Source organism: Salvia hispanica, chromosome 4, assembly GCF_023119035.1.
Source record: "Salvia hispanica cultivar TCC Black 2014 chromosome 4, UniMelb_Shisp_WGS_1.0, whole genome shotgun sequence".
NCBI classification, from domain to species: domain Eukaryota; kingdom Viridiplantae; phylum Streptophyta; class Magnoliopsida; order Lamiales; family Lamiaceae; genus Salvia; species Salvia hispanica.
Window position 1 is genome coordinate 32,198,274 of NC_062968.1, and position 14,771 is coordinate 32,213,044.

At 31.0% G+C, this 14,771-nt stretch overlaps 1 protein-coding gene across 1 annotated transcript; it reads right to left on the bottom strand.

Annotated features, from left to right (window-relative positions):
* Positions 1-4,246: 4,246 nt before the first annotated feature.
* LOC125218969 (axial regulator YABBY 1-like) lies at positions 4,247-6,173 on the bottom strand. The gene is made up of 7 exons (XM_048120797.1): positions 5,936-6,173; positions 5,713-5,862; positions 5,522-5,630; positions 5,117-5,165; positions 4,880-4,955; positions 4,694-4,768; positions 4,247-4,586 (listed from the first exon to the last, which is right to left on the bottom strand). The coding sequence occupies exons 1-7, from the start codon at positions 6,032-6,034 to the stop codon at positions 4,518-4,520; spliced, it is 627 nt and encodes a 208-aa protein (XP_047976754.1). The 5' UTR covers positions 6,035-6,173; the 3' UTR covers positions 4,247-4,517.
* Between the last annotated feature and the right edge of the window lie 8,598 nt (positions 6,174-14,771).

Consider the following 14,771-nt stretch of genomic DNA (forward strand, 5'->3'; position numbering starts at 1 on the left):
TATAATAATTCCTTCATAATTAAATCTACCGAGAGAATTAAGGAATTAATCCAATGATTAATATTTTTTGTGATTAAATCTCTAAATTAATTAATGATTAATCTCTTGATTAACTAATCTCTTAGTAATAATCATATTTATTTATTTATTTTTATTCATCTGCCAAAATTATTGTTTATCTAAGTATGAAAATTTTCTCACATTTTATTAGTACTACAATTTATGTATATGGAATGAAACAAATCAAAACTCACTCTTATATCAAAACTAAGGCCAAATTATAGTCACTAATTAGGATGATCAACCGCTTAGCTTTTGGCATGCGTCAGATATATGGAGTATCTAAATGCATGAAGAGCATTGAAAAAGAAGGGAAGAAAAGAGTTGAATAGAACTAATTCTATCGACTTGAAAATGTCCGATCCGGGGCAAATTAAATACTGCAGGAAATTAGAAGTAAACATGGACATGCCGTAGCACACACCATTATCTAAAAGACGAATAGATGAGTTAGGGGGAAAAAAATTGAAGATATATTCTCCATCCGTGCACAATAAATAGTCCTGGTATAGATGACGCAGATTTTAATACGTAACTAGTAATTAAGGAAAAAATGAGAATTTAATTGGAGTGGTGAGCCATATAGTTACAATGATAATATTGAAATGAATCCTAATTTTATATCAAAACTAAGGTTAAATATGAACCATTAAATATAAAAAAACAGATGGTGGAGATATATGGTTTTCGCCCATTATTAGTTTAATGGCGGTGATACACATAAAAATTACTCCCTCCGTTACCTCATAGTTGAGGCGAAACTTTTCGCCACAAAGTTTAAGAAATAGATGTTAAGTGTGTTAAATAAATAGACAAAAAAGTAAGAGAGATAATAAAGTAAGATATAGAAAAAAGTTACTATATATGGAAACGACTCAACTATGAGGGAACTTCCCAAAATAAAAAAAAAATGACTCAACTATAAGGGAACTTCTCAAAATGGAAAAATGACTCAACTATGAGGGAACGGAGACATTATATATAGTGAAAGTACATTTACATTGACTTAAGGCATCATAGGAATGCAACTATGAACATTATACTGTATGTCGTTATTGTTATACTATAAATTATATTCGTGCAAATTTATTCGTCCATATGTATGCAATTGAGATTTTGTTATAATATTTGTAAAATTATCTTTAATTGAATGTATGTTACGTGAAAATAATTTTAATCAAGAGGGAATTAAATAAAATTTAAATTTTTTAAGATTTTCAAGGATTGTCAATTGTCACTAAAGTAACACGTAACATTAAAAAATCACAAAATCGACAATATTATAGTAACTCATCGAGTGCATTATCTATGCTACACTAGGACATTATTCAAACTAGTGTTAATCCACGCGCTATGCGCGAGTTAGAATGTTTTTTTACTATCAATTTGATATTGTGAATAAATAAAATAAGTGAGACTAAAAAAATTTAGGAGTATATACCAAGAGTATATAAATCTAATGAAATATTTTATATACAAATAAAATATTAGGGGACAATAATATCTTCCAACTTTCACATAATACATGTTAACCTAGCAAAGATAGCTATCATTCTCATCTTCTTCGTCAAATATTCATGTATCATCTTCTTTTCGGACGACAAACATCTTCCTACAGAAGCTTTGTTCATTGGTCATTTCAAACAGTGACATCTCTCCCTTTTTTTATTCAACAAACAAAGAAGTAATAGTGTAAATGAAATTTGAAAAAAAATATATATTTGGGATGTTATAGTTCAACACAACAGATCGTAGATATTGTACAAAATAGCATAAAAAAAGAAAAGAAAACATGATACCCTTTGTAGAATGATTGAGGAGCTATTCAGTCCTAAAATGAGTTGAAGCATTGTTGAAGTTGCCCTAAGAATGAATTTTCTTCAATTCTTAAAGCTTTTCAGCTTGGTGGAACTCAATATCTTTGTGTTTCTATTTTCGCAAAGTATCCTTGTACAAGCCAAATTTATAGAAAATGGGTACCTTTTCATATTCTTGGTGACTTTAAGCCAATATTATTTGTGATAAACTAAATTAATAACAAATGAAGACCTTTCAAATTGTAATCCATTAATAAAAATTATTTGGATTAACAAATTTTTTATCAGTCATCGATTATAACTGCCAGTGCTACATTATAAATTAATTATAGACCATTAATTCATAGATATGATTCAAACAAATTAATTGGGTGGTGGTGGTAAATTGCACTCATTCTTTAATCCCAATATTGAATAATTGTAATGGTAATGGTAATAAATATGATAATGATAATTAGTGTTGTAATGGTAATAAATGGTAGTAATTAGAACATATATGCTAGTTACAATTCCATGGTTGAATATAAGAAAAACTCCCACCGTAACTTATGGAGTATAGGCTCGATATGTAGTATTCAAATTGATCCCATAATTTGTAAATATTTTAAAATTAGGACAAAATTTATAAATATTTTAAAAGAACGCCAAAACTCGGCTTTTATATTTGTATAGATGAATCTACGACAGAATATCATCGATTATTCTATAACTACAAAATGAATCATTCTCTAATTTACCCTTACTACATAAAATAAATCATACTCCTATTATTTCTCAACCACAAATGATCTAGAAATAAATGCAGTGCTTTTAATTTTGTCACTGCGGCCTTTTTATATCATTCCATTCATTTCAAATTTTGTATACCTCATAGCATCGAACTGAAAACGCTATCCGTTGTTAAACCAAATAAGATTAGAAAAATGTTTTAGAGACATAATGTCTCCAAGCCATAATGTCGTAATGAGGTTAAAATTGTAATCTTATATTATATTATATTTTTCATTAAATCTACACTTTTTTACATCTACCTTTTTGCCCTTACATCTTAAATAAGGATGTGGTAGCTTAATTATGGAATATATATAAATGTGGAAGATATGATTTAAAATCAAAATATATACCTAAAGAAGTAGAATATTAGAGAAATGAGAGATTTATTCATAAGTGTTTTATTCAACGTAATATTCCAAAACTAAGGGAATAAATTATGAGATTTGAACTTAATGAATAAATTATGAATCCATTTTATAAAAATACTAATCCTATATTATTTTCTTCTTTTTCTTATATAAAATATTAGAATTTTAAGCTCCATTCAGTATCTCATTAAATAAATTAATAATAATAATAATAATAATAATAATAATAATAATAATAATAATAATAATTAACTTTATAGTTTTTATTTTAAGAATTTTGTAATTTTTATTATACTACTTCTTTCCTTTCCAAAATTTTAATTTATTTAAATTTTTTATTCTTAGAACATTGCAATCGAACTTCGATCAAATAATAAATAATTACAAGGCATTTTCTCTTTTGCTTTATAAATAATTGAGTTATTAACTCAATTCACTATATCATGAAATAAAATTAAGAAAATATGTATAATATATTAATACTAATTGGGTGTAGGTTTTTTTATATCATACTTACTATTCTAAATTATTCAATTTTGAAAATTTAATTATTCAAATTTTTAATTTTTGGAAAATTATTGTCGAACCTTAGTCAAAATAAATATAATACTAATTGAATTTATTATTTTAATTTTATGTATTTTATAATATTAGTACTCTAGTTTGATTTTTGTGTATTTATTTTTATGTTATTCCTATGTAAAATATATAATATACTTTATTGAATTTCACCGTTATCTTTACTAGTCTTTATTATAGAAATTAGATCATCCCCTAATGATCATGCTAATTGATTTTATCCAAAAATAGCGTTTGGTTATATTTGTCCACATATAAAATATAATTATGGCATAGAGACATAAGGGTATTATGGCATGGAGACATTATGTCTCTAAATCACTACCCGCTTAAGATTATATGCTCCAACATTATGGAAAATCTTGCTTGAGTTTGACAGATCAAATTCCATCATACCAGGGGTAAACACCTACATTGCTAGCGAATTGTATTACTCCACAAATTCACATCTACTAAATATGCACTCGAATCATAATATTAGACCAGATGAAACTTGACCCTTAATTAATTCGCACCCCAAATTTGTGCAATATCATTCATTAATTTAATTTGGGTCCATACTCTATACAAATTGAATGATCTCCTCATAGCATCACGCAGAAATTAGGGTCTAGCTAATATCATAATTTAACACATACATAGGGCTAATTAAAGGAAACACAGATACATTAGATTTATTAAAGCAAGCTTCATTTTCAGATGGGTTTAGGAGATCTGTAGTTAGAGCTAACTACAGTTAAGCACCCCGGCCCACATCAAAATCCTCTCCCAACATAACACACCATTTCGAAGCTCATAAACCTATCCGAAAATGTCCAAACAGTCTTAACACAGCATAATAACACATCAGAAAACCCTAATCATAGAAGCAAAATAGATATACTAAGAAGGCACACCACCATAGACTGCAATTGACTAGCTAGTACGGCGACACACCGATGTTGGCAGAAGCAAGAAACCCATCTTTCATCATCACTTCATCTCCTTCCTATCAATCAACAATAATATTCAAGAAAACTAATAAAAAAGATTTATTATTATTAGTTTTTTGATGAATTGTGTGAAATCTAGGGTTTTGTTTAGAGATAGGGTTACCTGTTGGCACAGATTTGGTTTCTTCACGGGTTGATCAGGCATAAGGCCGAAGTGGATGTGTGGGAAGTGGGCCCACTGGATGCAAGAAAACAAAAAAGAAGAAAACACCAAAACAATTTTATGAAAAATAAAAAAACCCTAGTTGAAAATTGAAAGAAGAGGAAGTGACTTTTATCATAATCTTACATTTTTTGCAGCAGCGCTGAAGGCCTCCCTGTGACTGATATCAGGGTTTCCAGCTTTGATACGCTGGATCTCATCTCTGCAAATATTAATTAGTACAATATTTGTCATAAATTTTGATAGATTACAGAATAATCTCTCAGCCGAGGAACAGATTCCTCATGCAAAACTACTTAGCTAAGGGATGAAGTACTTTTTGTATACATTAACAAAAAATGAAATACAATTGATTCAACTTACTTGATGAAGCGGTTGTAAGCAGAGGGCACTCTCTGTCTTTTCTCCGGGGCTGTGAGCAAGGAAGCAAATAAAAACAAACAATAAAACAAGAAACAGACATTAAAATCACTGTGCTGACAATTTACTTTACTGATTTCTGTCATCAATATCACTTTTTTTCTCATCACTGCTTCATCATTATCTAATGATTTTCGTCTCACTAAAATTTCTTGTGACGGTTTCCAAGACGCGATGAATCCCGAGGGACCACCTTAAAAATTTCACTCAAAACAATCTTGAAAGAGCTAAATCAAAACAAAAAAAATGAGTGTTTGAATGGAATTAAACGTAGTAAAAATGGAAAGACAATTTAGGGTTTTGAGAAATAAAAAATGAAGACAAGAAAAGTGGAAATTTGTGGCGTACGTCGTTTAACAGCAGGAGGCTTGGGAAGGTCATCGATCTCACGAGGGAAGAGGGAAGGGTCGATTGGATTGATGGGGAAGTTTGGCGGGGCGTTGGTGCGGATGTCCTCCTGCAGGGATGTGAAGATGAAAGAAAGGGTAATGAAAAATGAAATGGAGAAGAAGTAGAAGGGATTTATAAATTAAATATACCAGGAGATTGTGGGGAGAGAAGAGGGAGTGGGAGTGGGTGAGGTTGGGAGAGGGGAGGAGAGATCCACGCATGTTGACAGAGAGGAGGTTGGAGCAATGCCCGCATCTCACCGTCACTGTCTTGAACAAACTCGTGCAAGGAACACCCACCTATATATATTAATACATATATATCAGAATTAAGAGATTGAGAGACACTGAAAGAGAGAGAGAAGATGCAGACGGCGAGGACAGTGTCGCAAAATTTGCAATGGACGTAACAGAGCTGCCCGGAAGGAGAGAGGAGGTGGTGGTCCGGAGCAAAACCAGTTGAAGATGACATTTTCCTCTCTTTTTTAAATTTCTTTTTTTTTTTCAGAATGGAATTCCGTGAGATTGATTTGATATGACTGATTGATTGATTGATTGACTAGTCGAGGTATGTATAGAGCCGGCTCTATGTGTTTTGCTTTTTTTAACCGCCTTCCCCATGCTTTCTTTTTTTGGGTTTTACCTTTAACTTTTAATTACTGTCTCTCTCTCTCTCACTCCATTAAACATGCTCCCATTATTTTCTCACTAAATCTTTGATTGAATACATGAATCATGAGATGTGTGCTTCATTTGATCTCATAATTTGTCTATATGTTATGTCTAATTATTGAATCCAAACTATTACTTGCATGTGGGATTAAGTGGATCATGAAGTTAAGGTACATCTGAGACTATTGTTCAAATTATTTCATACACTATTCATCAAAGACAAATTGACTAAGGGAATGGGAATGTGCTGTCTAGATTCTGTTGGAATTTTGTGATTTCAACCAAATCATCTTGCGTTTGGACACAATTCATCAATATTTTACCCTAAGAATTTAAAGAAAAGATTTACTCCTACAAAACAAAGATACAGAAATTCCAAATTAAATTGCTAGCTATTGAAATTTTATGATTCTGATTTTGTTTTTATTTTTTGTTAGACCAAAGTATCCATCGTCGGACCAAGTACTCGTGCTGATTTATAGGCACCTCGAAGGATGAGACAATTGACTCAAGGATTTAGCCTAGTGATCTATCACTTGACCATTAGATTAAGGATAGATGAGTCAAAATGTCACTCTACTACATCTACACCCCTTGGGTTTTTGTTTAACAATATCTTTAAAGTATAATGAATCTCATGTTTAATAGTAGTAGTAGTAGTACTATTTTTGTAAGTACTTTCACAATATAATGATATGCATATTTTGTTTAATACTACCTCCGTCTCTGAAAATTTGTCTCATTCTTCCATTTCCGTCCTTCCCATAAAATTTGTCTCATTTCACTTTTACCATTTTTGGTAGTGGACCCCATATTCCACTAACTCATTCTTACTCACATTTTATTATAAAACTAATATATAAAAGTAGGACTCACAATCCACTAATTTTTTCAACTCACTTTCCATTACATTTCTTAAAACCCGTGTCGGATCAAAGTGGGACAAATTTTGGGGGACGGAGGTAGTATTAGAGATTTTGGTGTTTCATTGTTAGCATAAAATTAATATATCACCAAAATATGCAACGCACGCGTCCACCTGAAATGACGTTCACCTGGCGTAACAATTATATTATCAGTATATGATTAAGGACGTCGGTATAGCCTGAAATTTATAGACTAGCCCAAATAGTTCGTCAAATTTTATATACTGAAGTTCCGCAGGCATAACTTATCTGAACATCGAAACATCTTGATATGTACAAATTTAATGTGATCAAGAGCTTATTTTTTCAGCTCATCTTATTATTAGATTCTAGAACCATTCTTGTATATACCTTGTTACATGGAGGTGTCTATAAAGCACGTGTTACACTCGTGCACGTGGAAAAGAGAAAAGAAATACTAGTAGGTATTAAGAGCTAGTTATTCTAAATATGAAAAGCTAAAATTATGCATCTCCCAAAAATCATTAATTACTTTCATCGGAAAACCCATGTGTAATGACCGGTGTTCCAATTGTTTTCAGACATTACTTGTGTTTCCCTAAATCTTAATGTCTTATCTTATCCAAAGTAAATTGTACTATGTCCAATAATATATTAATAAGATGCGTATCCAATATTTGCAATTGAACAAGAATAGAAGTCAAAATTTGCTGTAAAAAAAAAATGTTTCTACCTTCGCCATCTTCGGGTTTTGAGTTGGATTGGAATATTCAGATTGTTACTCTCTAAACATTCACTCTAATAAAAATAGGTCAAAATTAAAGGATACCACTAATTTAGAATATTTAAATTAAATTGTTTTAATTATTTACACAGACTTAAATAGTATATGTGTGAGGGAGGAATGAACGGACTTTTAACAAGGGATGAACAAATAAACATATTAAATCAATGAACCATATATGAATAAATAAAATTTGAATTCGAATTAGAATTTTTGCTCATTCTGAAATTTGAATTTTGGTATTGCATTAATCCATCAATATGTTTCAATTATTTATACTAATTATTAGTAGTATTATTTGAGGGTGTGTGAATGTGAGTGAATGAGCGAAGCACAAACATATAACAAGAGATGAACAAACATGCATATATGTGTTGAAGAGATGAATGGATAAATGAAAAGTAAATACGGATAGGCACACAAAATCAATGATTAAGATAAAAATATTTTTTTATTACTTCTTATGGGATTCAAACTCTGGTATTGCATCAATCCATTAAGAGATGCATCTATTGTAGATTTTTATGATCATAGAGCTAAAAATGATTCTGTAGATTTGTAATTTCCACCCGATCCTCTTCCTATATGGTTCATTGATTTAATAAAAGATGGCGTTATATAGTATTTCCAATTTATATGTACAAGTTGTCGATTGTACATATATATAGATGTAATTAAATACATGGTCGGCATTGCCATTGTGTGTGTGTGTGTGTGAGAAAGAGAGAGAGAGGATGCAATTGCAGATGATGCGGCAGATGTGGGGGAGAGGGAGTGAGAAAAGGACGTGTGCATGGGCCTCATTATTCACCAGTTATTTTCGCAGTTAAGAGCATCGCCTTTTCCACATACATCATACACCCCTCTTTTCTCGTTTCCCAATTTACTATTCTTATATGCATATACTTCTACTCTTAATTAAATCTTCTACTATGTGTTTGTAGGGTTATATTTGTCCATATGTATAGTGTAGGCATCCTATTAAAGGAAACAAACAATTTGTAACGTTGATCCTATTTGATCTTAATTTGAGTGATGGATGATACGAAATTAATCACATTATTTGTGGTAGAGATCATCTTAAGACCATTAGCAATGGATATGCCCATCTCAAGGGCCTATCTTTTTTTCCTATTTCCACGTCACCATTTCACCCTATCTCGCTATAATGAAAGGGTCTATTTCAGGGTCTATCCAACTTTCCATTTCATTTCCACATCAGTATTATTTCTATATTTTATTTTTAACTATTGGTATCAAATAAAATGAGATAAAATAACAAATAAAAATAAATTCAAGACAAATAAATTATAAACATACATACTTAAGTTTAAAACAAAAGAAACATCATACATTTAATAAAAAAGATAATAAAAGAAAGAAGTATAGAGTGAGAATGAAGGGGTGAATGTAAATAATGGGGTATGGGGTATATACAGATCGTTTCAAATAACTTTTTAAAAAATAAAAAAAAAATTACACGATAGGGCCCATGTGTCATCGGCCATGGCCGATTGATAGGCCTTTTTGGGAGAGAGAGATAGGTTGATCAATTGATTATTTTGGTGCGATCTCTACCACGTATTTAACTAAGTATAATTTATTAATTTGTAAATGATACACTTTGTCATGATGTTATATGTATATTCTTTAGCAAGAACAAGATGATAGATCGTGAAGTTACGTTACCAAGCGTTCATCGAAAACAAGATATTTTGTTGTTTGCGTATTCGAAGCTAAATGCTCGTTCGTTCATTCGTTATGCATGCCTGATCAGTTTGGTAAATGTTTGGATAGATAACAATAATCAACCATTAGAGGTATGTAGAGTATCATACTATGCACTAAGACTACAATAAAATCTCTAAGTACTCCAATAAGACCTCAAACACTATTCAAGCTACAAAATTTTTGGGTTGGTTTTAGATAAACTAGAGCAGCAAATACTTGAAAAAAATTATATTGACATCATTTTAAATAGAGAGAATTCTAGGAGCATTGATTTCCTGGACTCTTGATATTATTCATATTATAAATCAAATCTAGGTCATTCTACATGTCCACAACAATCGAAGTCAACAGGTGGAAGAGCCCTCATTGGACTATCAACAACATCCCAGTAGATGGCTGAGTTGGCATGCTTTGTTAACTTAGTAGGTCGTTAGCTGGTGTAATAAGGGAAGGTATACCTTTGAAGCTAATGTTCATGACTTGCTTCTTCTTCTCTAGTCGATTTCTTCATATTATAGACCTTCAGACTTTTAACTTATTCCAGGCTTAACACTCGAATATTGTGTTGACAATATTGCTATCAAGTGTTACTAAACAAGATAAAAGACATGGAGAAAAAGGTGTGGGAAATATTTGCAAAGATGAACACAAAAATGCCAGTACTATAATTTTTTTTTTTATTTGGGATGTTCAATCAAGTATCCCTTAGATACCCGAACCCAATTCGATATCCATCCTGAATCACTATTCGAGTATCTAGTCTAACTTCCGATCCGCATACCTGACCTCGATCCTAAAAACCCAATTTCACTATGTGTGTGGACCAAATATTCTTCAAGCAATCCTTATGAGTTATAAGTTCAAATTTCAAGCAATCCATGAAATTTCCTGAGAATGGAGATAAAAGTATTTATTTAATAATGATGGATCAATTTTTTCGAGGGCCATCTTTCATACCAAAAGCAAAGGTTAGTTTCTATATTTCTGAAAAGTTAAATAACGTAAAATGAAATGAAATGCATATCAATAGGCATTTGAAACGGTGTTCCATGCAGCATATGAGTAGTACTTTTTATTTATTTATTTAATTTTTGTGATTTGACTGATCGATCAGACACACAGATACGAAATTGTCAGTGAAAGCTGAAAACATGGATATCTTTTCATTACTGTACAGCAATTTGTCTTTACATTATTTTCTGCTACCGCTGCTCATTTTAGTTGTTTAATTACAACCAAAAATAGTGGAAAATAGCAATGCATGCATGCAGTGCTTCCCGACTATGATAAATATATTTAGCATTAATCCTATTTTGTGTCCTTAACTCTAAAAAATATTCTTAACTTATGACTTTCTAAAAAACCCTAACTTTGTGAAAATTTTGATTTATGTCAAGTTTTAGATATTTCAGTGAAGAAATAATGAGTTAAGTAATTTAATTACAGGAGCCCGAGATGAGAGCACCTTAATATAAAATCAGCTGCAAGTAGTATCTAATTAGATACTAATGACATACTAATATTAATATATTGTTAGATTAATATTTTGTTCATGTAAAAATATTGTTGTATTATCATAGAATTAGTAATCATAAATAAAATATGCTATATTTAAAAATTACCAAATGACTTACTCCCTTCTTCCTCTAAAATTAGGAACTTTAGAAACAACACGGGTTTTAGTGCAAAATTGGTAAAGTAAGAGAGAAATAGAAAGAAAAGTGTGTTAGTGGAAAATTGGTCACATCTTATTAAGGTGGGAAATACATTTCCTTAAATACAAAGTTTCTATTTTTATGGGACAGACCAAAAAGGAAAGAGTCTTTATCTTCACAAGTCATGAGTTTGAGTTATCATGACCTCAAAGATAAATGAAGAATTGTTATTGATGATTTGTAACTAACTAAAAAAACATAGGCAAACAAAAAAGAAAAAAAGCTTGATTGATTTGGATTTAAAACAAATAAATGATGTAAGAAAAAAAAAAGGATCATAGGAAAAATCTGATTTGAAAAAAATAATAATAATTATGTTAAACAAACCCTGAGTGTTGATGAATAAGTGCACTTGTAAAAATTCCATATATCGTAAAGAATGTGAAATTTATGTAATTTTAAGTGAATCAACCTATGACTTTGGATTTTGGCAAAATTTGCATGAAAGTCAGTTACTACTTAACAAATTAAGTACTTCCTCTTCCTCTTAGTATTTTGGTATGTCCATTAAAATTGGTCTCATTTTCTTTCTTTATCTTATTTTATTTATTTATTTCAATTTTTCTTTCTCTTAATTTACCTATTATATGCTGAAACTCGTAGCATCCATGAATAAAATTATTTTTTAAAAACGGAATGAGTAGTTTTAGCTAATTGAATAACGTATCAAGTTCAACCAACTAGTTGATTTGGCAATAGTGGAAATCAATTAGTCTGTCAACCGGCAGATCAACTACTGGACGACTACATGATATGTTGAGGAATTAGTATCAAGATTCAAGAGTGTCCTTGAATTCTATGCAAAGTGTGTCCAATCCAATCTCTTCACTTTCAATTTAGTTTGAACACTTTTTTTTTATAAAAACTAGACATTTACTATAAGTTATGAGAGTGGATTTTAAATTTACACCTAAATCTGATTCTAAAAGGAAAAAAAGGTAATACTAGTACTTAAAACTATAGATTAGGAATCAGTCCTCACTTCAAAGTTCAAACATATAGTGTGTGCGTATCTCCGATGTACTGATTACAGTCATACCCAAAAATACTATCTGAGGAGGGAAAATTGCTTCCCATAAAATAAATAAAAAAATCATACTTACGTATGTCTCCTAAAAATCTTTTTTTTTTTTAATTAATCTTTGTCTGTCCACCAAAATTAGTCAACTTCTATTTTTTTTATGTTACAATACATTATATCATTTCATTACTAGAAATTACTCTCTCCGTTCCTTTTAGTTGATGCATTTCTTTTCGGCATGAGAATAGTGTGTTAAATGGATGGTGAATAAAGTAAGAGAGATAAAGAAAGAGTAAAGTAAAAAAGAAAGTTACTTTTTGCCAGAAATAGAAGGCAAAAAATAAAAATGACTCAATTATCTTGAAACTTCCCAAAATAGAAAAAAAACTCAATTAACATGGAACGGAAGGAGTATAAAACATAAAAAATGAAACATGAACAAGTAAAGTATATCGAGGATCACATGCATTCCCAGCAACCCCTCTCTCTTCTAACATTTTGTGATCCATTTTCTCCTCATACCAAAAACATTCTCTCTAGAAATCATCATCCAAACATGCATGCCATGAAAATTTAACAATAAATCAAATTTAGGTTAACCACCTCTTATTCGTTTTCGTATAGTATTATTTATATAAAGATTTTTAAATCGTCTTCACGCGTAATTTTTGCCAGTGCATCTAAATAAGTTCATACCTTCTCCATAGAGTATTTAATAATTTAATTTCTGCAAACATCGACAGCAATTAATGAATGAAACATGTTTTTAGCATCTCAACCTCATCAGTAGGCTTATCTTTCCTGTGTACATTTACATGCCATTATATATATATAGCTCGACAAGTACCTTTCACTTTAAAATCTATACATACAGATTCCCCATATATTCATGTATCTATGTGTGTGAGAGAGGCATGATTTTGGGATCTGAAACCTCTATTATGAGGATCCACAGAGGAGTCGGAGCATGGTGTCAGCACCACATACATGTTTTCATGCATCAGACATAGCAAATTTCTTATTTTCCAGTGCATACACCATATCTACACTAAATTACATTTAAATCAAGAGTGGACTCCAATCTGTTTGTTTTCCCAGTCAACACTAGCTAAATATAACAAAACCCTACTAATTTCCACATTCAGGTACTGTATAATAATATTGTATTCCACACTTTAATTTAATTCATGAAGAGAGAGGGATAAGAGAGGGTAAAAAATAAATGTAGGTAGCAAAGAGTTTGGGCCAAGGACATGCATGGTACCACCAATTGATTAAAGTGAGGGCATAATAAATAGATCATTAATTAAAAGTATATCCGTGCACCTTTTTAAATTCCCATCCCTTATCAAATGACAACAAAAGAAAAAAACAATAAAGTGTTTAGTGATGCATTAGCCACGTGACAGTAATGGGCATAAAGTCATACATTCAATTACAACATGTTTTCATTTCTTCAACATTTCATATTTTTAATATCCATCAATCTGAAGAACTTGTAATCAAATATCAATCATACATGACATGATGAGTTGGATTTGATAGTTTGTTTACCCAACTTTAACTGTTGTATACATCAAATGTCACATTGCGATTGACTATTCCAGTTACATGTGGCGATCATGGTCATTTTAGCATCTATATAAACAAAAAATTGTATGTATATATTATTGTACAGGAAATTGGGTATTTCTCTAAAGAGTGAAATTTGATTAATTAGGTCTCCAGCCCACATGCATTTAAAACATTTGTCGTTGTACTTGCTTACAAATAGGAGTAACTATCATTTACTGATCCTTATCAGTATCACCTAAAGCTAAAGGTCTTTCCTGCCCATACCAACACAGTAAATCCCTATCGCAATAGTATGCTGTTTTGCTTCAAATTTCCTTCCATTCACACATGCTAGTGCCCCACATGTACAAATATATGACATGCAATGCATTAAAATGACTAGTTTGATTGATTGTGTTATAAATGGAATAAGGGTCTTACATTTATGGAAGTGATTACGAATCTAAGCTCCAGTTATAGTGTTAGTTGAGACACTTCTTTTGGACACAGAGATTAATGAATGAGTGTTTAGTGAGTTATGTGAGGATATAGAATAAAACACGAAGAAGGTTAGAGTAGGAGAGATAGTAGAATAGGTAATTATGTCTTTTGTCCAAATATGGAGCTTCATACCCTAACCAGTAGCCACATTCAAATCAGTGAAACCAAATTATGCCCTTTGATCTAAATCTCTCATCCAAACACTACATATGTGAAGGCTAAAATCTCAAAGAATGCTCTTGATTTGACATGTAATAACAAGGCAAAGAAGAAACTTTTAATGAACTCAATATGTTAGGTTGAGGCAGAGGAGCTTATACCTGAAGTGAAAGTAACATGTGGGC